At 41.2% G+C, this 24,603-nt stretch overlaps 1 protein-coding gene across 1 annotated transcript in view; it reads right to left on the bottom strand.

Annotated features, from left to right (window-relative positions):
• Positions 1 to 24,603, bottom strand: part of EFHB (EF-hand domain family member B) — a 58,361-nt gene that overhangs the window by 29,852 nt on the left and 3,906 nt on the right. The window contains exons 2-5 of the mRNA XM_032631176.1: positions 5,370 to 5,432; positions 4,543 to 4,686; positions 3,662 to 3,842; positions 1,263 to 1,373 (exon numbers count right to left, since the gene is read on the bottom strand). Coding sequence (XP_032487067.1) covers positions 1,263 to 1,373; positions 3,662 to 3,842; positions 4,543 to 4,686; positions 5,370 to 5,432 — 499 coding nt within the window. The remainder of the gene's footprint in view (positions 1 to 1,262; positions 1,374 to 3,661; positions 3,843 to 4,542; positions 4,687 to 5,369; positions 5,433 to 24,603) is intronic.

Genomic DNA, 24,603 nt, shown 5'->3' with positions numbered 1-24,603 from the left:
GAAGCCTTGTCAAGGCTGTGAAAAAGCGCGGTGGAAGCAGCCGTGGGGGGATGGAGACGATCTCAGGACCGGGGTGTACCGGCAGCGTAAGGAACCAGCAGAGACTGGTCATGGGAGAAGGGAATGGCTGACTCCAGCCGGGGAGCAATGGGCATAGCAGACAAGCCCCAGAAGGAGTATGATGTGAGGGGGCGGTGGAGGAGAAAAGTAAAGAAATAAAGACGGAGAGAGGGGTCTTGTGCTGCAGTGAAGGGCTAGTCTTACTTCTAACTAATGCAGATTAGTTCGTGAATCATGCACAGGTCATCGGCTTTCTCAGGACAGGTATCAGAGTCTAATTGTCAATCCTCTGTTAGATCAAGATTCTACTTAGCACCCACACGTCAACAATTAAATTGTAGTTTACAGCAAACATCCAATGCCTTTTAGTTATGCTATAGCATAATTCTAGTAATAAGGCTTTTAGTCAAGATCACTTAATAATAATAATAATAATAATAATAATAGTTACTGAGCCCTCACTATGTTCCAGGCACCATGCTTGGCATTTTGCAGGCACTCACTTCATCCTCGCGACATTATTATCCCTATTTAATAAATTTAAAATAGATGGTGATAAGTAAAATATTCAAGGTCTAATAGATAATAAATGGGGCTTCCCTGGTGGCGCAGTGGTTGAGAGTCCGCCTGCCGATGCAGGGGACAAGGGTTCGTGCCCCGGTTCGGGAAGATCCCACATGCTGCGGAGCGGCTGCGCCCGTGAGCCATGGCCGCTGAGCCTGCGCGTCCGGAGCCTGTTGCTCAGCAACGGGAGAGGCCACAACAGCGGGAGGCCCGCGGACCCCAAAAAAAAAACAAAAACAAAAAAAAAAAAAATAATAAATGGACAAGCTAGGCCTTGAACTTGATCTGACTTGAAAATTTCTGCACTTGACCATTATCTAATATTCCTCGTGTAAAGCAAAGCACTTAGAATAATCCTATTTGAATAAAAAACAAGATTAGACTACCCAACATTTAATCTTACTTAGCTATTTTTTTCATTTTAATGAAACATATCTTTCTGCATTTTATACCCAAAATGCATAAGTGTATGTGTTCCCAGCTATCGGGGTTTATAACCTTATAAGTAATAAGTTATTATTTATTGATCACCTATTATATGCCAGGCATTTTAACTTTAAGCACATCATCTCCCTTATTCCTCTTCACAAATCTGAGTCTCATATTCTCAGGCCCATTTTACACTGGAGGAGACTTACCTTCATAATAATCATTGTGAGATACAATATACAGATCGTGTCCTGCCTGTCCTTCTTCAAATACTTCTTGATGGGATTTTGGTGGATTCACCACCTCTCTAGCAGATAATTCTGAAGGAAGAAGTAATGAAATCAGTTTTAAGGCATTTTTCAGCTCTTTATAACATATTTAAGTTGACTAGAGCAAATGACAAACTGGTATGCTAACTACATAAGCTACATGGGCAAAAAGCCAACATACATAGAGATTTATCACCAAAGACAGGAATAGCCCAGGCATCACTGTCTTAAGGATCCCACTTGAACAGATTCAATCCCTAGAATTCTGAAGAACTCCATACTGGTTAATCATTTGGTTGTCCTGAGCTATATGCCAAGCCCAGTTAAATTCCCAGTTTTAAGGATCTCAGAAGGATACTTTTTATTTTAGTTTGCTCCAGACTTCCCAAGATGATCTAGGCAAATTTGAATCACAAATCAGTTTCAGAAACCCTGATGCCCTGTGGGGAAGACTTGATGCAAATGTTGGCAGCTGTAGACAACAGCACACACCCTGAATCTGTTTAGATGTGAATAGCCATCTTCAAAGTAGCCCCAAGTGCCGGGGAAATCACTGGCATCAGAAAGAAATTCTTCTTCTTACTGCTCCCAAACCTAGAGCTAGAAGATCTTTGTTGAACAGCTGCTTTCCCAGGACTGGTGGTCCCTGGTTTTATATATAGCGAATTATTTTCTTTTTATTGTTTCATGTAATGATTTTTAAATGTAATTCCATTTACAATTTCACTCTTCTCTTTCAACCTAACAACATACATTAAGATGTTTTCTTTTGGACTTTCTTTTGGACTTTCTGCCAAGAAGTGGGGTCTGTAAACAGTTAAGAATACCAGAAGGTAGCCCTACTCAGAATAATCCTGTAAAGCAGTGCTTCTTTTTGATGTGGGAACCATTACACCTATTAATACACATATATACATTTTAGAACATTCTTTCTATTACATATTTAAATGAGGCACACCTAGGCAGTACTTTCCATATTAAATTCTTGATAGCGGTTATGATATAATTACTGTAATTCTGTAATGCCTGGTGTACTTAAATACAATTTTTAATCCTATTTAAAAGAAAAAAAAGATATTTTATCTGTTCTAAAACACATTTTTCATGTTTCAAGTTTTAACAAGTTTTAACTTTAGATCTGATAAACTAAAGTACAACTGCAGATTTTGCATTCCAAGAGAAAGGCATAATTTATCTCCAGAACAGATGTTACTATGTTAAGGAAAGTAATCTAATGGACATTTTGGTGAAAAAAAGATAAGTTCCTGGTGCAGAGCCGCAGTGGGTGCAGAAAGATAAAGAAAGAAGCGAATTCCTCTGCAGGATGATAAAAAGATGGAATTTGAGTTTTCCTGTAATAAGATCCCTGGAAGGAGAGGGTAAGAGACCAGAAAAGGCTAAACGTGAGAAGGTGTAAAGGGAAAGCACCCAACAACATGGCAGGATGCTGGGGCTGCAGAAGAAAAAATGGCCTGTGACCAATTCTATTCTAAGTCATTTGTTGAAAGATTGCTTCACTCCCTCTCAAGATGAGAGGGGAATCTGCTCTGATACTGCCTGTTAGGTTAATAAGCAAGTGTACACATCATGGATCTTCATGAATGAGTGTTGTACACAGCATTTACCTAACATCTGTTTTGTGGTCTTTGTATGAAACAGAATTTCATAAAGAGTTAAGCACAGACGTAGAGAACAAACTGGTGGTTGCCAAGGGAGAGGGTGGGTGGAGGAGGGATGGATGGGGAGCTTGGGGCTAGCAGTTGCAAACTGGTATATATAGAATGGATAAACAATACGGTCCTACTGTATAGCACAGGGAACTAACTATATTTAATATCCTGGGATAAACCATCACAGAGAAGAATACAAAAAATTAGGTATATATGTGTATTACTGAGTCACTTTGCTGTACAGCAGAAATTTACACAACATTGTACATCAACTATACTTCAATACAAAAAAAATTTTTTAAAAGAATTAAAAGTTATGAACACATTAGAGGTTTTGGTGGAAATAAAACACACAAATAGATGTCCAGGGGAAAGAGATAGCAACCCTCACAGCTGGTCCCAAGATCAACTTCCCGGAGTCTTTTTCCTGTCTTTACACCATCTCTACTCTGCTCCCTGAATCTCCTCTCCAAACCGTGAACTCTTACTGCCTTGACATACATCAACTCTAAGGCTTCTGGGTCTGAGAGTAACTTTCTTGCTATGATTCCCACCTTTCATTCTGGGATCAACATTTACACCAGCACTAAATAAATCCCAACAGGATATTTACTCCCATTTTCTAAGAAGACATTTTATCACTCCTTCCCCACCCTTTATTTTCACTACCTCTGATGACTGCCGTCCCAAATGTCGTGTTGAGTATATCCAGGCCTTTAGGTAATCCTGGCGTCTGATCATGAGATTTTCCTAACGGTGCCCGTTGATTGCTAAAATATACTGATTCCTTCTTATCTTTCATTTTCTGTTGAAAGGTTGTAATAGGCTGTGGGTTGATCAGTACCTTTGCCTAAAGAAATCGTACAAAGCAAAGATGTAACAACCAAAAAAAGGAAAAAAGTCTGAACACTGAAACTCAATAGCTGGGGAGAAGACAATATGATTGTGGGAAAACATTTCATGATGGTTGTCTGGGCTCACCTTCAAATGAACCATCAGAATTGGGGTTATGCAGCTTAGACATGTCTAAACATGACTTTTCATCGGGGCTGAAGCATTTATGAGGGCAACTCCCTGGTTACTTGACTCAAAGGTTCCAGAAAAGTAGGAATGACAAGTGCAAGAGCCACGTGATTCCCACCAGCTCCCTCCAGGTATAAGATCAGGTCTTCTGACCCTTGACTGTCCATTCAATCTGTAGCGGGTAACACCGGGACCCTGCGTGCACACAATGCACGTACAAGCGCTCTTAGCATCTCCAGCAATATCACCCAGCCTTCGTCCCCACCATGCTTTAACAAACCTTGACAGCACTTCTCTTTACTGTGAGAAAATTAAGTGCAGCTTGGCTTTTATTATCTGAGGGGAGAATATTAGTCTGTGGCTTAAACCATTGACTTTTCTACACTCACCCTCTCGGCTGAGGCTGCTTGGATTTTTTTCACTGCCCAAGATTAAGAGTGGGAAGGAGATATTTCACTAATACCTCATTTGTTCATTTTCACCTTGGTAAGTGAATAATGTACAGGGAAAAATAGAAAAGAAGTTACCGGTGTTGAAATTTTAGATCTGATTCCATGTGTCAAAGAAGGTGCAATTTGGGGATCATTTGCTCTGCCGTAAAATACTCTTTCAGCTCCAGCAGGTGGATATCTGAAGTTGAAAAATTTTTTTGCTTCAGGTGGGGTCATTAGCTACCAACAGGGAGAGAAGAAAATAGAATTATTAAGTACAGTGGATTAGATATTAGCAAGACTGATCTATACCAATCAATGAACACCCTTCATTACATGAGTTTAATCAGTACCTGGGGAGCTACAGCTCCAAAAAATGAAACATCCTGAAAAATTTTTAACAGAAATAAACAACATATTTTAAAAGTTATATTTAGAAAACAGCCAAGAAGTATCCAGGTTAGGAAGCATACCATAAATGACTATTTCCCATCGAAATAAATGGAATCTCCTGTAGTTTTTGTAGAGCTGGAAATTGTAAGCCTGGAATTTTCACTTCCTCGGACAAACTCAATAGAAGGCCCCAAAATACAGTAAAAATAATCCAAATTGACCACGTTAAATTTATGCAACTCTCAGAAGGAATGTTGAGCGTTGTTTATCTTATGTTCACACAAATGCATTTTTTTTTTTTTTTTTTTGCGGTACGCGGGCCTCTCACTGTTGTGGCCTCTCCCGTTGCGGAGCACAGGCTCCGGACGCGCAGGCTCAGCGGCTATGGCTCACGGGCCCAGCCGCTCCGCGGCATGTGGGATCTATCCGGACCGGGGCACGAACCCGTGTCTCCTGCATCGGCTGGTGGACTCTCAACCCCTGCACCACCAGGGAAGTCCCACACACAAATGCATTTTGAAAACACTCACCCTGGGAAGTTTTTCAGTCAAGCAGTTTGCAGCTCTGTATCCAATCGGAAGAACTTTCCCTGCCTAAAGAGAAAAAAAGCAATAATTGGTCACTGTCAGGTCCGGGGGTAGTGTTTTGAAGAATGGAATGTATTTCCAATTTGGCCTATGTATCTAATGCTAAAAAGTTACTTTCAACTACTTAACACAATTAAGAAAAGTAGTAAGAACAATTAGCAAATCTAAGGCAATCCTGATGTAGAATATAAACGTTAGATGCTACATATATTCAAGCATACCTTTTTTTTTAACAGTGCAGCATTATTAGTGATCCATCAATTATAGGACCTCTGCAACATGCTGAGGGATTCAACTTTCAGAAATAATCCCGTCATAGTTCACAGGTTAATTATCGGCTGTCCTATTGTCATCAGTACAATGAGAGTGTAGCTGAATCCAAGCTAAACTCAAAGTATTAAGTATTTCTGAGTGGGTGTGGGTGTGTTTGCACTGTGGGTGTGTTTCACCAACACCCTAACTTTTTTTTTTTTTTTTTTTTTTTGCGGTACGCGGGCCTTGCACTGTTGCAGCTTCTCCCGTTGTAGAGCACAGACTCCGGACGCGCAGGCCCAGCGGCCATGGCTCACGGGCCCAGCCGCTCCGCGGCATGTGGGATCTTCCCGGACCGGGGCACGAACCCGTGTCCCCTGCATCGGCAGGCGGACCCTCAACCACTGCGCCACCAGGGAAGCCCACCCTAACTTTTGATATATGCGAACATGTCACCCCTGGCCAAGCTCCTTCAGTGAATGGCCCAAACCTCACTTGGTTTTGTTCACTTAATTCTAATTTGGGTCTTATCTGCCCTTCCCTTGCCCAAGCAAAGATTATAACAGTTCATTCCCAGAAATGCACCTCTTATCTATTTCCCGTTTATCATTTCAAGGCAGCTGATAGTTGTTTCTGCAAAGCATAAGTTTCTCTTTAAAAAAACGAGAGAAAGAAACTTCCCATACAGAATGTTCTAGGTCTCTGGAGGAGGATGGAGGAAATCAGTGAAAAGCAGAGAGGCTGAGAGCTGGGTGAATGGATGAATGTGTAGGTGTTGGCAGGGGGATGGATTAATTAGACAAATGAGGGATGACTGGATGACAATAAAGACAGGCGGATATAGGTGGGTAGGTGAAAGTTTTTTATTATGTTAAATGTTAACTGAGGAATTCCTCTTAGAGGGAGAACCATCAAGGATTAAGAGAGTAAGGACTTCCCTGGTGTCTCAGTGGCTAAGAATCCACCTGCCAATGTAGGGGACACGGGTTCCTGGTCCAGGAAGATCCCACATGCCACAGAGCAACAAAGGCTGTGCACCACAACCATTGAGCCCACGTGCCACAACTACTGAGCCCGTGTGCCACAACTACTGAAGCCTGTGCACCTAAAATCCGTGTTCCACAACAAGAGAAGCTACAGCAATGAGAAGCCTGTGCACTGCTACAAAGAGTAGCCCCTGCTCTCCGCAACCAGAGAAAGCCCACGTGCAGCAACAAAAACCCAACACAGCCAAAAATTAATTAATTGATTGATTGATTAAAAAAAGAGATTAAGAGAGTATCTTGATGACACCTCTGTGTATAAAAGAGGAAGCCCATAGACATGGTCAGACAGAGAAGTTAATTGCTTTGCTAAAAAATGGGAGAAAATATGAACTCTTGATGGGATAGACTAAAGAAGGATTAAGAGAGATGAGAGAAAGACTGAGAAAGAGGTGGGAGGAGGGAATGATCTAGCAACAAGGTCAGAGGCCAGGGGGCCCAAGATGCGAAACTGGCCAGTCACAAGCAGTCCAACCTTAATGCCAAATCTTGGGTAAATTCTACTTACACAACTACACAATGGGAGAAGAACCTTAGGTTAAAAAGGAAAGGGGGGCTTCCCTGGTGGCGCAGTGGTTGAGAGTCTGCCTGCCAATGCAGGGGGCACGGGTTCAAGCCCTGGTCTGGGAAGATCCCACGTGCCACGGAGCAGCTGGGCCTGTGAGCTACAAATACTGAGCTCTGCGCGTCTGGAGCCTGTGCTCCGCAGCAAGAGAGGCTGCGACAGTGAGAGGCCCGCGCACCACGATGAAGAGTGGCCCCCGCTTGCCACAACTAGAGAAAGCCCTCGCACAGAAACGAAGACCCAACACAGCCAAAAATAAATAAATGAATAAATAAATTTAAAAAAAAAAAAAAAAAGGAAAGGGGCTGTGCTCTAACTTGAGCTGAACCAGGGTGGGGAAAAGAGAGGAGGGATGCAAGTGATTTTTTTAAATTTCTTTTTGTTTGTTTTTTATTTTAGTTATTTGTTTGTTTGTTTTTTGAGATACAAGTGATTTTTAATTCAGCTGGTGATTGTAAGAAATCTCAGAGATATCAGGGAACATAAAGTCTCTCTTGCTATACATGTTATAGAAGCTCCAGCCATTCTTTTAAATATTTCATGTAAAGATTAACTCATAAGGAATGGAGATGTGGTACATATATACAATGGAATATTACTCAGCCATTAAAAGGAATGAAATCATGCCATTTGCAGCGACATGGATGGACCTAGAGATTGTCATACTGAGTGAAGTAAGTCAGACAGAGAAAGAGAAAGAGAAAGGAATCTAAAAAGAAATGATACAAATGAACTTATTTACAAAATGGAAACAGACTTGCAGAGTTAAAGAACAAACTTATGGTTACCAGGGGGAAGGGTTGGGGGAAGGGATAGTTAGGGAGTTTGGGATTAACATGTACACACTGCTCTATTTAAAATGTATAACCAACAAGGACCTACTGTATAGCACAGGGAACTCTTGTTCAATATTATGTAACAACCTAAATGGGAAAAGAATTTGAAAAAGAATAGATACATGCATATACATAACTGAATCAGTTTGCTCTACATCTGAAACGATATATCACAACCTTGTTAATCAACTATACTCCAATATAAAATAAAAAGTTAAAAAGAAAAAAGACTAATTCCTAAGGCTGGGGGTACCCAGGGCAGCTACTCGCCAGGTGCTACATGATGAGAGAGATGGAAGGAAGATGACTTTACTTGTCCGTCATCTGCTGACTTTCCAAGTGTTTGACATTGGATATTCCAGGTTTCTATCACTGTAAACATTCTGTTGGACAGAAATGCCTTTGGTATTCCTCATCGAGTTGCCTACTTGAAAAGCAATTTGATTCCAAATCAGTAGCTGTAATCAGGTTTGGATGTTCTCAGGCCATTTGATTGGGGACACAAAGATGGAAGCCATTATGTCTGATTTCTATCTACAGTGTCATGTTATGTGTGACAAGTCTCGCTCCAGTCATGGATCTCTTTTTATCTCTTTTTATTTCAGTTGTTTTCAAGGATGCCTGTTCATCAATTTGAGATATGAAGGATAGCAGAATTTGCCACCCCCAAATATGCCTCTTTGGCATAAGGATTGTTTTCAACCAATTATTTTAAGAAACAGCAGAAGCTCTGAAAACAGAGTAGAAGTTACCCTTTTGTAAGGGACATGTACATTTTACAAAGGAAATCGCTTGTAAAGGTGTTTCCCTCTCTGTACTAGGAAGAGAAGGTTGACTCTAAATGTCCAGGAACTCTTATCAATGGAGAAGGCACTGATGTATTCTGCATAATAAACCTCACCCTTGTTTACCATGCTTTCCGTGGTAACCTCCCATAGCTGGCCTTCTTTTTGCCCCAACATCTTTTTTTTTTTTTCATAGTTAGATGAGTTTTCTTCTTTTGTTGAAGTATAGTTGATTTACAATGTTGTGTTAATTTCTGCTGTACAGCAAAGTGACTCAGTTATTTTTTTAATATTCTCTTCCATTGTGGTTAATATAGTTCTCTGTCAACATCCTATTTTTTTATAAGATTTTTTTTTTGATGTGGGCCATTTTTAAAGTCTTTATTGAATTTGTTACAATACTGCTTCTGTTTTATGTTTTTGGTTTTTTGGCCTCGAGGCATGTGGGATCTTAGCTCCTCGATCTGGGATCGAACCTGCACCCCCTACATTGGAAGATGAAGTCTTAACCACTGGACCGCCAGGGAAGTCCACCAACATCCTTTTTTGTCTGTAGCTAAAGATGGTATTTAAGGTGGTGACTTGGGCCATCTTGGGACTTACTCAATTTTCCTGGGTATCTTCCATGTATATACATGAGGTATACGTGTTAATAAATGTGTTTGCTTTTCTCTTGTTAATCTGCCTTTTGTCACAGGAAGTCTCCGCCAAGAACTCAGAAAGGTAGAGGGAAAATTATCTTCCCTCCCCTATTATTTCTCCATCAAGCTCCACAACATGGATATACTCTATTCTTCATAGCCTACACTTTGAATCTGGCTATCGCAAACATGCTTCCCAAGTTTGATGAAAATCTGTTGTGTAATTTTTCATGTGGTCCAGTAAGAGACAAACGGGGGCTTCCCTGGTGGCGCAGTGGTTGAGAGTCCGCCTGCCGATGCAGGGGACACAGGTTCGTGCCCCGGTCCGGAAAGATCCCACATGCCGCAGAGCGGCTGGGCCGGTGAGCCATGGCCGCTGAGCCTGCGCGTCCGGAGCCTGTGCTCCGCAACGGGAGAGGCCACAACAGTGAGAGGCCCGCGTGCCACAAAAAAAAAAAAAGAGACAAACGGAATGAACTTTTGTTTTATTTACATAGATATAAACACACTAAATACACAACAGCAGGCAAATGGTTAAATAAAATATGGTACCTTCAAAAGATATGCTATTGTGGAATCATTTAAAATGATGTATATACAACATTTTAATGGTATAGGAAAATGTTCATGAATTTAAAACAAAGACGTAAATTTGCATCGTACAAATTCAAAGAATCACTGTCTGCAATGTGCACAGAACACCATAGACAAAAAGTTGTTAGTTGTGATCGCCATTTCTGAGTGGTGAGATTCCATGTGCTTTTATTTTCTTCTTTGTACTGTTTTCTCAATATTTTACTGCGTACTGCTTTATTACGCAAAAGAAAGCAATGAAGACTTTCAAAAAATCTATAAACAGTATCAAATAGAAGGGAAACAGCTGCAAGAGCACTAGAAATAAGAATGAGAATCAAGTATATGCAGAGCCAAGATGGAACTTAAGAGCAGCTTTAACGGTCACCTTAAGTTCTACTTCCTGAGCTCTAAAGGGGGGACCTCTGCTGATCCTAGGGACCCCTTAACCCGAGAAAGGGAACAATGATCTTTTCTGAGTCTTTTTCCTTTTGCCTCAAGGGCATTTGTTTTAATGTCTCGGAAATGTCTTTGATTTCATCCTTCAATCCTCTACTGAATTTTTATTTAGACTCTCTAAATAACTTATATTTAAGTTCTAAAATGTCGTGTCTTCTTCTCTGGCTGTCCTTTCCTTTTTATTATTTTTATTTATTTATTTATTATTAATTTTTATTGGAGTATAGTTGCTTTACAATGTTGTGTTAGTTTCTGGCTGTTCTTTTAAAAGTTCCAAGCTTGTCTTACGAATGCAACATCTTTTATCTCTCAAATAACTTTCCTGTGTGCTTACATTTCCCCTGCTCTCTCTGGGTTTTCTGTTAGCTTGTTTCGGCCCCTCTCTTCAAGCTGGCATCTGATCATCACAAAGTTTAAGACTCCACAGAGATGATTATGGAGCTCCGTGTGTTACAGGGCTTGTTGACTCTCAGGCTTTCCTATAAGATGATCAGTTAATGAGGCAGCCTTTATTTTGGTAGAGTCCCCATATAAATTTTTTTTTCCTCTAGGCTATTCAGAATTTCCAGAGACTAATAATAATGGTAATAAAAACTGACGATAATAAAGCACATCACATAGGCTGGATACCATTCTAAGGGCTTCCTATGTATTATTTCATTTAATACTCATAATGGTTTCCACAAGGTAGGTACTATTATCATCTCCCTCGTAAGCAAAGCACAGAGAGGTTGAGTAACAGGGTTACACTGCTCATATATTGGCAGATATCTGAGCCCAAGCAGGCTGGCTTCTGAGTCTCTAATGTGTCATGCCCTCCTATCTCTCTAGTCACTGCCTACTGGTGAGAGGGTGGGCTTTACCCCCCAGCTGCTGGCCCTTGAAGGGCCCACTGGAAGAGGAAGCTAGGGAAACTGCACTACAGAAACTACACTTTTACTTACTAATGTCCCATTTTCAGCCTGGAGCTACCCTCCTGCCTTATCTTTGGCTTGGAGTCTTTTGACAGTTTTGGTAGAATGGAGTGGGAGCTGGTGGAGAGAGGTGGGAATCATGGGAGCATAGAATGGAGGAGGGGAACTGGAAACCCAGCTACACTGAATTTGGACCTCCAACCAATCCTTCAGTTTTCAGATCCAAGTTTTACTACATCTTCTTCCATGGGCTGAGCTTCTCAGGGATTATTCCAGGCAAATGGGATCATTTCTGGTGGAAATTACCACCTGATTTTCCCTCATTTCTGGTGGAAATTACCACCTGATTTCATTTCCCCCTGCAAAATCAGTGGCCATGTCTCCATCTTCTTATTTTCTAAAATTTATTGAAATTTTTAAACTGTTGTGTCCTCTTCTATTTTCTTTTTCCTCATGGTTTATTATCATAAGAAAAAAAATACAATTACAGGCCACCAAACTCAGGAAATTAGCATGGATATAATTCTAGTATCTAATATAAGGACCACATTCAAATATCACCAGTTGCCCCAGTACAGTCCTTCCTAGAAAAAGGAGTAAATCCAAGGTCACAGCGTAAGTGCTTGGTTCCTCTGAAAATCAGACACCCCCATTAGCCATACAAGAGATTTATGAAGGGAAACACCTGTGAAAGATGAAGGGGAGGCGGAGGGTAGGCAGGGAGAGCTTTCAGACCATGTCACCTGTGAAGGGAGAGCAGGAAGGAAGTATTAAGAAGAGCTTCAGGCCACAGCACAGTTCTGAGAACACTTTGGCCAGGCCAGTGTGTGGTCTCTGAGACTACGTTTCCCATTAAAGGAATCTGTGTTGGCCAAACAAGTTCATTTCTAGAATCCCTGCCTTGCTCTGTCCTGGGGAGTGTGGCCTGGTGAAGGAATGCTGCAGGGGATCCATGGGGCAGCAGGTGGAGGCTGTCAACCGGCTACACTCTTCTCCCCACCCCCGACCCCAGCCCAGACCCCCACCCAGCAGGTCTTCTTGAGGGGAGTCAGGATCCAAGTGCCTCGGTAACCAGCACACATGCATAGCATTTACTTGTCATGTCTGTTCTGTCTTCTTTGGTCAGGAACAGTTCCTAATGTTCTCTTGTCTTTTATGACCTTGACAATTTTTGAGTATAGGTCAGTTATTTTGTTAAATGATCCTCAGTTTGGGTTTGACTAGTGTTCTCTTATGATGAAAGTTATACATTGTTGTCAGGGCTATCAGAGAAACAATGCTGTGTTTTTCTATCAGGAAGCACACACTGTCAATTTGTCCTATTAGTGTTAACTTTGATCACTAAAGGAAGGTAAAGCCAGCTAGGTTTCTCCACTGTAAAGTTTGTAATCAATAATTATTCTATGTAGGGCTTCCCTGGTGGCGCAGTGGTTGGGAGTCCGCCTGCCGATGCAGAGGACGTGGGTTCGTGCCCCGGTCTGGGAAGATCCCACATGCCACGGAGCGGCTGGGCCCGTGAGCCATGGCCGCTGGGCCTGCGCGTCGGGAGCCTGTGCTCCGCAACGGGAGAGGCCACGGCAGTGAGAGGCCCGCGTAACACAAAAAAAAAAATAATAATAATAATTATTCTATGTAATGGATAAACAACAAGGTCCTACTGTAAAGCACAGGGAACTATGTTCAATATCCTGTGATAAACGTAATGGGAAAGAATGTAAAAAAGATTTATATGTGTAACTGAATCACACTGCTGTACGGCAGAAATTAACACAACATTGTAAATCAACTATGCATCAATTTAAAAAATTATTCTGTGTAAATATCCAGTTCCTCACTAAACTTTTACCTACTGTTTTAATATCCACTGATGACTCTGACCTAAATCATTACTACTATGACGGTTGCCAAATGGTGACTTTCTAATTCCATCATTCCATCTGCACTATAGTGCAAGGAAATTTTTTTTTCTTGCTATGTTTTCAGTCACTCGTGTATTTATACCAGTATGGGCTCATGGATTTCTGTTTTATTCAATGGTAATTTCTTAATTGAAGTACAGTTCATTTACAATATTGTGTTAGTTTCCGGTTTACAGCAAAGTGATTTGGTTATTTTTTTTCAATGTTTTTCCATAGTTTATTACAAGATATTGAATATAGTTCCCTGTGCTATACAGTAGGTCCTTGTTCATCTATTTTATATATGGCAGCGTGTATCTGTTAATCCCAAACTCCTAATATATCTCTCCCTCCCTTCCCCTTTTATTCAATGTTAATTTTATTCAGTGCTCAAAGTATAACAGTTTAGGCCACTGGGAGCCTCTTCAAGCTTGTTTCTGCACCCCTTTGACATATCTGCATTATTCTTTAAGCACTTTCTTACTTTATAGTTCTCAAAGGTGTTCCAAGTTCATATCGTACTACACCAGCCCTAGAGTCAGCCATTCCCCCAAAGATTCCTGATTCCTTTTAGTAGAGAATGATATTTAGAAATCAAGATCCCGATTCTGGTGTGCTCATTGCTACTAAGTAAACATTGTTTCTAGATCCTCTTAGAGGATGGAGCTAGGAAATGTGTGGTGTATACACACCCCACACATTTGCATCTATATCAATTCTATGATACTCTGTTTAGTTAAATGTTTAGCTTAGATATTGACATGGATATAGACATAGATGATATAGATATAGATATAGATATAGATGATATAGACATAGACATAATACCATGAGTTTCCACCAATACCTCCAATCACAATCCAACACAACAGGATTCCTTCTATCCTCCTCCTTTCCGTATTAGTAAGTTTTTTCTCTACCAGTAAGAAACCTGGCTTCTACTGTCCTCGGTCTTTACTTATCTGCTCAGGCCCTCTGTCTGTAATCAAACTCCCAACTGCACTGACCACCTCCTCACTCAGGCACCTCCTTCCTCAGTTCCCAGCCACAGCAGTGCCACCTCCCTTAGCCAGCTCGTCAGTTGGTCCCCAATATTACAGGTTTCAGTGACCAAGTATGATTCAAGTTAACTCAGGAAGGTTGATATGAGACCATTTTCAGCTGCTAAAGACCCACTGACCCATAATCATCTACTCTCCAAACTCCGTGTGGGCTGGCATAATGGTCCAATCTCTCCCTTGGTCAAGATCACTCTGTTTTGCTCATAGATATCCCTAACTCGGAAAATCTCAGCAAAAATTTAGGAATGATGGCATCAATCTTTCTGCCCAGAAGGCCCTGAACCCGTTAGGCAAATAAAACCACCCACTTCGCAGAATTCTGCAGAGATTGGCTCTTTGCAAATTCAGACAAAATGAATCTTTGTGACCTTTTTTTTGAGTATCAGGGCTTGCATGACTATCAGGTTCTCACAAGATTTACAAATAGGTGACCCCTTTGCCTCTACCCATCCCCCAAATAGCTATCAGGGTCTCTTTGTGTAGAAGAGGAAAAAAATAAGGCATCCCTTTGCATGACATTTACCACATTGTAAAATCATTGGTCTATTGGTCTCAAGTCTCTAGACTGTAAGGTTTTTGGAAAGCCAGTACTGTATCATTTTTCATCTTTGTAGCCCTAGCGCCTAACATACTGTCTAGTCATTGTAGACAATATTATCTTTTTAAAACCTTTCTTTGAAACTTTCCTTCCTTCCTCCTCTTTGTACTTCAGGCTTCAATACCATTTATCAATGCACTTTGTAAGGTTCAGTTGTTTAGTCTTAATAACCCCAAGGTTTCTGCCATAGTCAGAGGGACAGTGTCAAGGATGTCCTGGAGAAATGGCCATTAGAGAGATTTTGATCTCTACCAGAGTGCTGTCCAAGAGCCCTTCCAAGGGTCTACACAGAGAGGACCTCGTTTTACCAGACTCTTTAGTTCTCGAAGAGCACTCCAAAAATCTCCTCTTGGGCCACCATTTCTTGGCTTTTCCTGAATACAGGTCCTTGCTGCTACACCAATGACTGTACCAGCAGTCATTGCTGCTATACCAATGCTGCTATACCAATGACTATACCAGCAGGACTAGAAGGCTTAATGGGGTCTCATAAATCCATCAGAGCAGACCTTCACTTGCAGCCAACTCTGGGCAGCAACTTCCAACCATAGGATGAGTGTCCTTACAATGAGATGCATCTGTTCCCCTCCCCCCAACACTGGAACGGCCTCTCGTGGAGATGACAGTTTCCTGAGCGCACCCTGATGAAAAGCTAGTGTCCTCGCAGGTTGATTTTAGCAGGTTCTTCACAGAGGTATTTCCATCTGAACTCTGCTCACTGTCATACTTGAAAATGGGTTTTGACCTCTCCCAAATGAACTTCTTCCCTTCTCTGAAACTGGATGAACTCAGGGGCACCAAATACTTCACCATCCCATCCCTTGATCAGGATGCTGGGGATCTCCTATTCTTTTCCTTTCAGTTGTACGCGTTCCACTAAGCCTACGAGAAGTAGATAATGCACACAATATCTAAACACTTACAAGCATAAAGAAAATGAAAATATGGAAGTCTTCTCAATTCTTTTCATATGCTAGCATTCCCCTAATACCAAACTCCAAGAAAGATAACCCAAAAAGGAAAACTGTGTCCAATATTACATGGGATCGTAGATGCAAAAATCCCACTAAGAAACTGGCAAATCAAACCCTAGAATATATTATAATAATAATATATCACAACCAAGTAGGGTTTAGCTCCAAAATATGAAGGTGGTTTGTTATTAGAAAATTAACCATATTAATTCAGAAAAAGATATATTTCAACAAATGTGGGGAAAGCTCTTCATAGTTCAAGCTCTATTCCTGACTTTTAAACATACTTAGCAAACTGGGAATGGATATGGCAAAAATAATACTTAATGGTGAACCATTAGAATCATTCCCATTAAAGTCTGAAAAGCGACCTTTCAATATTGTATTATTGATCATAGGCAATGCAGTGAGATAGGAAATTGAAATGAGAGTTATATATATTAAAGAAGGAAAGACAAAAGTGTCAATATGATTGTCTACCTAGCAAATCCAAAAGAAATAATAAGCAATTAAGACCAATCAGGGGGGGACCTTGAAGATGGCGGAAGAGTAAGACGCGGAGATCGCCTTCCTCCCCACGGATACACCAGAAATACATCCACACGTGGAACAACTCCTACAGAAGTCCTACTGAAGGCTGGCAGAAGACCTCAGACCTCCCAAAAGGCAAGAAACTCCCCACGTAACTGGGTAGGGCAAAAGAAAAAACAGAGACAAAAGAATAAGGACGGCACCTGCACCAGTGGGAGGGAGCCGTGAAGGAGGAAAAGTTTCCACACACTAGGAAGCCCCTCCGCGGGCGGAGACTGCGGGAGGCAGAGGGGGGAGTTTCGGGACCGCGGAGTAGTGCACAGCGACGGGTGCGGAGGGCAAAGCGGGGAGATTCCTGCACAGACGATCGGTGCCGACCAGCACTCACCAACCCGAGAGGCTTGTCTGCTCACCCGCCGGGGCGGGCGGGGCTGCGAGCTGAGGCTCGGGTTTCGGTTTTGGACTGAGCGCAGGGAGAGGACTGGGGTTGGCGGCTTGAACATAGCCTGAAGGGGTTGGTGCGCCACGACTAGCCGGGAGGGAGTTCGGGGAAAAGCCTGCACCGGCCGAAGAGGCAAGAGACTTTTTCTTCCCTCTTTGTTTCCTGGTGCGCGAGGAGAGGGGTTTAAGAGCGCTGCTTAAAGGAACTCCAGAGACGGGCGCGAGCCGCGGCTAAAAGCGCGAACCCCAGAGACGGGCGCGAGCCGCGGCTGAGGGCGCGAGCCCCCGAGACGGGCGCGAGCCGCGGCTGAAAGCGCAAACCCCAGAGACGGGCGCGAGCCGCGGCTGAAACCGCGGACCCCAGAGACGGGCGGGAGACGCTGGGGCTGCTGCTGCCGCCACCAGGGGGCCTGTGTGCGAGCGCAGGTCACTCTCCGCGACCCTCTTCTGCGGAGCCTGTGCAAGCCGCCACTGCCAGGTTCCCGGGATCCAGGGACAACTTCCCCGGGAGTACGCACGGCGGGTCTCAGGCTGGTGCAACGTCACGCTGCCTCTGCCGCCGCAGGCCCGCCCCGCACGCAGTGCCCCTCCTTCCCCCATCCCCCAACCCCCGGCCTGAGTGAGCCGGAGGCCCCGAATCATCGGCTCCTTTAACCCCGTCCCGTCTGAGCGAAAAAACAGACGCCCTCCAGCGACCTACACGCAGAGGCAGGGCCAAATCCAAAGCTGAGCTCCTGTGAGCTGTGAGAACAAAGAAGAGAAAGGGAAATCTCTCCCAGCAGCCACAGAAGCAGCGGATTAAAGCTCCACAATCAACTTGATATACCCTGCATCTGTGGAATACCTGAATAGACAAGGAATGATCCCAAATTGAAGAGGTGGAATTTAGGAGCGAGATCTATGATTTTTTTCCCTTTTCCTCTTTTTGTGAATGTGTACGTGTATGCTTCTGTGTGAGATCCTGTCTGTATACTCTTGCTTCCACCATTTGTCCTAGGGCTCTATCCGTCCATGACTTTTTTTTAAAAATTCTTTTTCTTAATAATTAAGTTTAATTGTAATAACTTTATTATACTTTACCTTCGTTCTTTCTTTCTTTCCTTCCTTCCTTCCCTCCTTTAGACAACGAATCACCCCAAATTGAGGAGGTGGTCTCAGGGAGCAGGATTTATGATTTTTTCCCCCTTTACCTCTTTTTGTGAAGGTGTATGTGTATGCTTCTGTGTAAGATTTTCTCTGTATAGCTTTGCTTCCAACATTTGTCCTAAGGTTCTATCCGTCCCTTTTTTTTTTTTCTAAATATTTTTAAATTCAATAACTATATTATACTTTATTTTATTTTTACTGTATCATCTTTCTTTCTGTCTTTTTTCCTTCTTTCCCTCCTTCCTTCCTTCCTCCCTCCCTCCCTCCCTCCTTTCTTTCCTTCTTTGCTTCTTTCTTCCTTCCTTCCTTTCCTCCTTTCCTTCTTTCTTTACTCATACTTCTACTAATTCTCCCTACTTTTTCTCCCTTTTATTCTGAGCTGTGTGGATGAAAGGCTCTTGGTGCTCCAGCCAGGAGTCAGGGCTCTGCCTCTGAGGTAGGAGAGCCAACTTCAGGACACTGGTCAACAAGAGACCTCCCAGCTCCACATAATATTAAACGGTGGAAATATCCCAGAGACCTCCATCTTAACACCAGCACCCAGCTTCACTCAACGACCAGCAAGCCACAGTGCTGGACGACCTATGCCAAACAACTAGCAAAACAGGAACACAACCCCACCCATTAGCAGAGAGGCTGCCTAAAATCATAACAAGGCCACAGACACCCCAAAACACACCACCAGACGTGAACCTGCCCACTAGAGAGACAAGATCCAGCCTCATCCAGCACAACACAGGCACTAGTCCCCTCCACCAGGAAGCCTACACAACCCACTGAAACAACCTTAGCCACTGGAGACAGACATCAAAAACAACGGGAACTACGAACGTGCAGCCTGCAAAAAGGAGACCCCAAACACAGTAAGATAAGCAAAATGAGAAGACAGAAAAACACACAGCAGATGAAGGAGCAAGATAAAAACCCACCAGACCTAACAAATGAAGAGGAAATAGGCAATCTACCTGAAAAAGAATTGAGAATAATGATAGTAAGGATGATCCGAAATCTTGGAAGTAGAATGGACAAAATGCAAGAAACAGTTAACAAGGACCTACAAGAACTAAAGATGAAACAAGCAACGATGAACAACGCAATAAATGAAATTAAAATCACTCTAGATAGGATCAATAGCAGAATAACTGAGGCAGAAGAACGGATAAGTGACCTGGAAGATAAAGTAGTGGAAATAACCACTGCAGAGCAGAATAAAGAAAAAAGAATGAAAAGAACTGAGGACAGTCTCAGAGACCTCTGGGACAACATGAAACGCACCAACATTCGAATTATAGGGGTTCCAGAAGAAGAAGAAAGAAAGAAAGGGACTGAGAAAATATTTGAAGAGATTATAGTTGAAAACTTCCCTAATATGGGAAAGGAAATAGTTAATCAAGTCCAGGAAGCACAGAGGGTCCCATACAGGATAAATACAAGGAGAAACACGCCAAGACACATATTAATCAAACTGTCAAAAATTAAATACAAAGAAAGCATATTAAAAGCAGCAAGGGAAAAACAACAAATAACACACAAGGGAATCCCCATAAGGTTAACAGCTGATCTCTCAGCAGAAACCCTACAAGCCAGAAGGGAGTGGCAGGACATACTGAAAGTGCTGAAGGAGAATAGCCTGCAACCAAGACTACTCTACCCAGCAAGGATCTCATTCACATTTGATGGAGAAATTAAAACCTTTACAGACAAGCAAAAGCTGAGAGAGTTCAGCACCACCAAACCAGCTTTACAACAAATGCTAAAGGAACTTCTCTAGACACGAAACACAAGAGAAGGAAATGACCTATAGTAGCGAACCCAAAACAATATATAAAATGGAAATAGGAACATACATATCGATAATTACCTTAAATGTAAATGGACTAAATGCTCCCACCAAAAGACACAGATTGGCTGAATGGATACAAAAACAAGACCCTTATGTATGCTGTCTACAAGAGACCCACTTCAGAACTAGAGACACATACAGACTGAAAGTAAGGGGATGGAAAAAGATATTCCATGCAAATGGAAACCAAAAGAAAGCTGGAGTAGCAATTCTCATATCAGACAAAATAGACTTTAAAATAAGGACTATTAAAAGGGATAAAGAAGGACACTACATAATGATCAAGGGATCGATCCAAGAAGAAGATATAACAATTGTAAATATTTATGCACCCAACATAGGAGCACCTCAATACATAAGGCAAATACTAACAACCATAAAAGGGGAGATCAACAGTAACACATTCATAGTAGGGGACTTTAACACCCCACTTTCACCCATGGACAGATCATCCAAAATGAAAATAAATAAGGAAACACAAGCTTTAAATGATACATTAAACAAGATGGACTTAATTGATATTTATAGGACACTCCATCCAAAAACAACAGAATACACATTTTTCTCAAGTGCTCATGGAACATTCTCCAGGATAGATCATATCTTGGGTCACAAATCAAGCCTTGGTAAATTTAAGAAAACTGAAATTGTATCAAGTATCTTTTCCGACCACAACGCCATGAGACTAGATATCAATTACAGGAAAAGATCTGTAAAAAATACAAACACATGGAGGCTAAACAATACACTACTTAATAATGAAGTGATCACTGAAGAAATCAAAGAGGAAATAAAAAAATACCTAGAAACAAATGACAATGGAGACACAACGACCCAAAACCTATGGGATGCAGCAAAAGCAGTTCTAAGGGGGAAGTTTATAGCAATACAAGCCCACCTTAAGAAGCAGGAAACATCTCGAATAAACAGCCTAACCTTGCACCTCAAGCAATTAGAGAAAGAAGAACAAAAAAACCCCAAAGCTAGCAGAAGGAAAGAAATCATAAAAATCAGATCAGAAATAAATGAAAAAGAAATGAAGGAAACAATAGCAAAGATCAATAAAACTAAAAGCTGGTTCTTTGAGAAGATAAACAAAATAGATAAACCACTAGCCAGACTCATCAAGAAAAAAAGGGAGAAGACTCAAATCAATAGAATTAGAAATGAAAAAGGAGAAGTAACAACTGACACTGCAGAAATAAAAAAAAAATGCGAGATTACTACAAGCAACTCTATGCCAATAAAATGGACAACCTGGAAGAAATGGACAAATTCTTAGAAATGCACAACCTGCCAGGACTGAATCAGGAAGAAATAGAAAATATGAACAGACCAATCACAAGCACTGAAATTGAAACTGTGATTAAAAACCTTCCAACAAACAAAAGCCCAGGACCAGATGGCTTCACAGGTGAATTCTATCAAACGTTTAGAGAAGAGCTAACACCTATCCTTCTCAAACTCTTCCAAAATATAGCAGAGGGAGGAACACTCCCAAATTCCTTCTACGAAGCCACCATCACCTTGATACCAAAACCAGACAAGGATGTCACAAAGAAAGAAAACTACAGGCCAATATCACTGATGAACATAGATGCAAAAATCCTCAACAAAATACTAGCAAACAGAATCCAACAGCACATTAAAAGGATCATACACCATGATCAAGTGGGGTTTATTCCAGGAATGCAAGGATTCTTCAATATACGCAAATCTATCAATGTGATAAACCATATTAACAAATTGAAGGAGAAAAACCATATGATCATCTCAATAGATGCAGAGAAAGCTTTCGACAAAATTCAACACCCATTTATGATAAAAACCCTCCAGAAAGTAGGCATAGAGGGAACTTTCCTAAACATAATAAAAGCCATATATGACAAGCCCACAGCAAACATCATCCTCAATGGTGAAAAACTGAAAGCATTTCCACTAAGATCAGGAACAAGACAAGGTTGCCCACTCTCACCACTCTTATTCAACATAGTTTTGGAAGTTTTAGCCACAGCAATCAGAGAAGAAAAGGAAATAAAAGGAATCCAAATCGGAAAAGAAGAAGTAAAGCTGTCACTGTTTGCAGATGACATGATACTATACATAGAGAATCCTAAAGATGCTACCAGAAAACTACTAGAGCTAATCAATGAATTTGGTAAAGTAGCAGGATACAAAATTAATGCACAGAAATCTCTGGCATTCCTATATACTAATGATGAAAAATCTGAAAGTGAAATCAAGAAAACACTCCCATTTACCATTGCAACAAAAAGAATAAAATATCTAGGAATAAACCTACCTAAGGATACGAAAGACCTGTATGCAGAAAATTATAAGACACTGATGAAAGAAATTAAAGATGATACAAATAGATGGAGAGATATACCATGTTCTTGGATGGGAAGAATCAACATTGTGAAAATGACTCTACTACCCAAAGCAATCTACAGATTCAATGCAATCCCTATCAAACTACCACTGGCATTTTTCACAGAACTAGAACAAAAAATTTCGCAATTTGTATGGAAACACAAAAGACCCCGAATAGCCAAAGCAATCTTGAGAACGAGAAAAGGAGCTGGAGGAATAAGGCTCCCTGACTTTAGACTATATTACAAAGCAACAGTAATCAAGACAGTATGGTACTGGCACAAAAACAGAAAGATAGATCAGTGGAACAGGATAGAAAGCCCAGAGATAAACCCACGCACATATGGACACCTTATCTTTGATAAAGGAGGCAGGAATGTACAGGGAGAAAGGACAGCCTCTTCAATAAATGGTGCTGGGAAAACTGGACAGGTACATGTAAAAGTATGAGATTAGATCACTCCCTAACACCATACACAAAAATAAGCTCAAAATGGATTAAAGACCTAAATGTAAGGCCAGAAACTATCAAACTCTTAGAAGAAAACATAGGAAGAACACTCTATGACATAAATCACAGCAAGATCCTTTCTGACCCACCTCCTAGAGTAATGGAAATAAAAACAAAAATAAACAAATGGGACCTAATGAAACTTCAAAGCTTTTGCACAGCAAAGGAAACCATAACCAAGACCAAAAGACAACCCTCAGAATGGGAGAAAACATTTGCAAATGAAGCAACTGACAAAGGATTAATCTCCAAAATTTACAAGCAGCTCATGCAGCTCAATAACAAAAAAACAAACAACCCCATCCAAAAATGGGCAGAAGACCTAAATAGACATTTCTCCAAAGAAGATATACAGAATGCCAACAAACACATGAAAGAATGCTCAACATCATTAATCATTAGAGAAATGCAAATCAAAACTACAATGAGATATCATCTCACACCAGTCAGAATGGCCATCATTAAAAAATCTACAAACAATAAATGCTGGAGAGGGTGTGGAGAAAAGGGGACACTCTTGCACTGCTGGTGGGAATGTGAATTGGTTCAGCCACTGTGGAGAACAGTATGGAGGTTCCTTAAAAAACTACAAATAGAATTACCATATGACCCAGCAATCCCACTACTTGGCATATACCCTGAGAAAACCAAAATTCAAAAAGAGTCATGTACCAAAATGTTCATTCATTTACAATAGCCAGGACATGGAAACAACCTAAGCGCCCATCATCGGATGAATGGATAAAGAAGATGTGGCACATATACACAATGGAATATTACTCAGCCTTAAAAAGAAATGAAATTGAGCTATTTGTAATGAGATGGATAGACCTAGAGTCTGTCATACAGAGTGAAGTAAGTCAGAAAGAAAAAGACAAATACCGTATGCTAACACATATATATGGAATTTAAGGGAAAAAAATGTCATGAAGAACCTAGGGGTAAGATAGGAATAAAGACGCAGACCTACTGGAGAACGGACTTGAGGATATGGGGAGGGGGAAGGGTGATTTTTGACAGGCTGAGAGAGAGTCATGGACATATACACACTAACAAACGTAGTAAGGTAGATAGCTGGGGGGAAGCAGCCACAAGGCACAGGGATATTAGCTCAGTGCTTTGTGACAGCCTGGAAGTGTGGGATGGGGAGAGTGGGAGGGAGGGAGACGCAAGAGGGAAGACATATGGGAACATATGTATATGTATAGCTGATTCACTTTGTTATAAAGCAGAAACTAACACACCATTGTAAAGCAATTATACCCCAATAAAGATGTTTAAAAAAAAAAAAAAAAAGACCAATCAGAGTTCAGCAAGATGACCAGATATAAGAATAAAAAAAAACAAAACAATGAAAACAAACATATGAAATAATTTTCAATCTCATTATAAATCAAAGAAATGTGAATTAAAACAATGCCTTACAAATCATTATTAATTTTTAAAACTTAGTGGTACAATATTTTAGGAAGGGATTTGGCAAAAAGAACTAGAGAAAGATTCATCGTTTGGCTTCTGTTGAAACTCTATCCTAAGGAAATATTCTAAGACATATACATAAAGAAGTTCATAGACTATTTTTACAGAAAAATCTGGGAAAAAATCTATTGTCCAAAAAGAGAGGGAATGAGTTATCTAAAGAGTCATATATGGTATACACTACCAAGCGTAAGATAGATAGCTAGTGGGAGGCAGCTGCATAGCACAGGGAGATCAGCTCAGTGCTTTGTGAC

Source organism: Phocoena sinus, chromosome 4 (assembly GCF_008692025.1).
Source record: "Phocoena sinus isolate mPhoSin1 chromosome 4, mPhoSin1.pri, whole genome shotgun sequence".
Classification (NCBI taxonomy): Eukaryota; Metazoa; Chordata; class Mammalia; order Artiodactyla; family Phocoenidae; genus Phocoena; species Phocoena sinus.
This window is presented reverse-complemented; position numbering and strand designations above follow the sequence as displayed.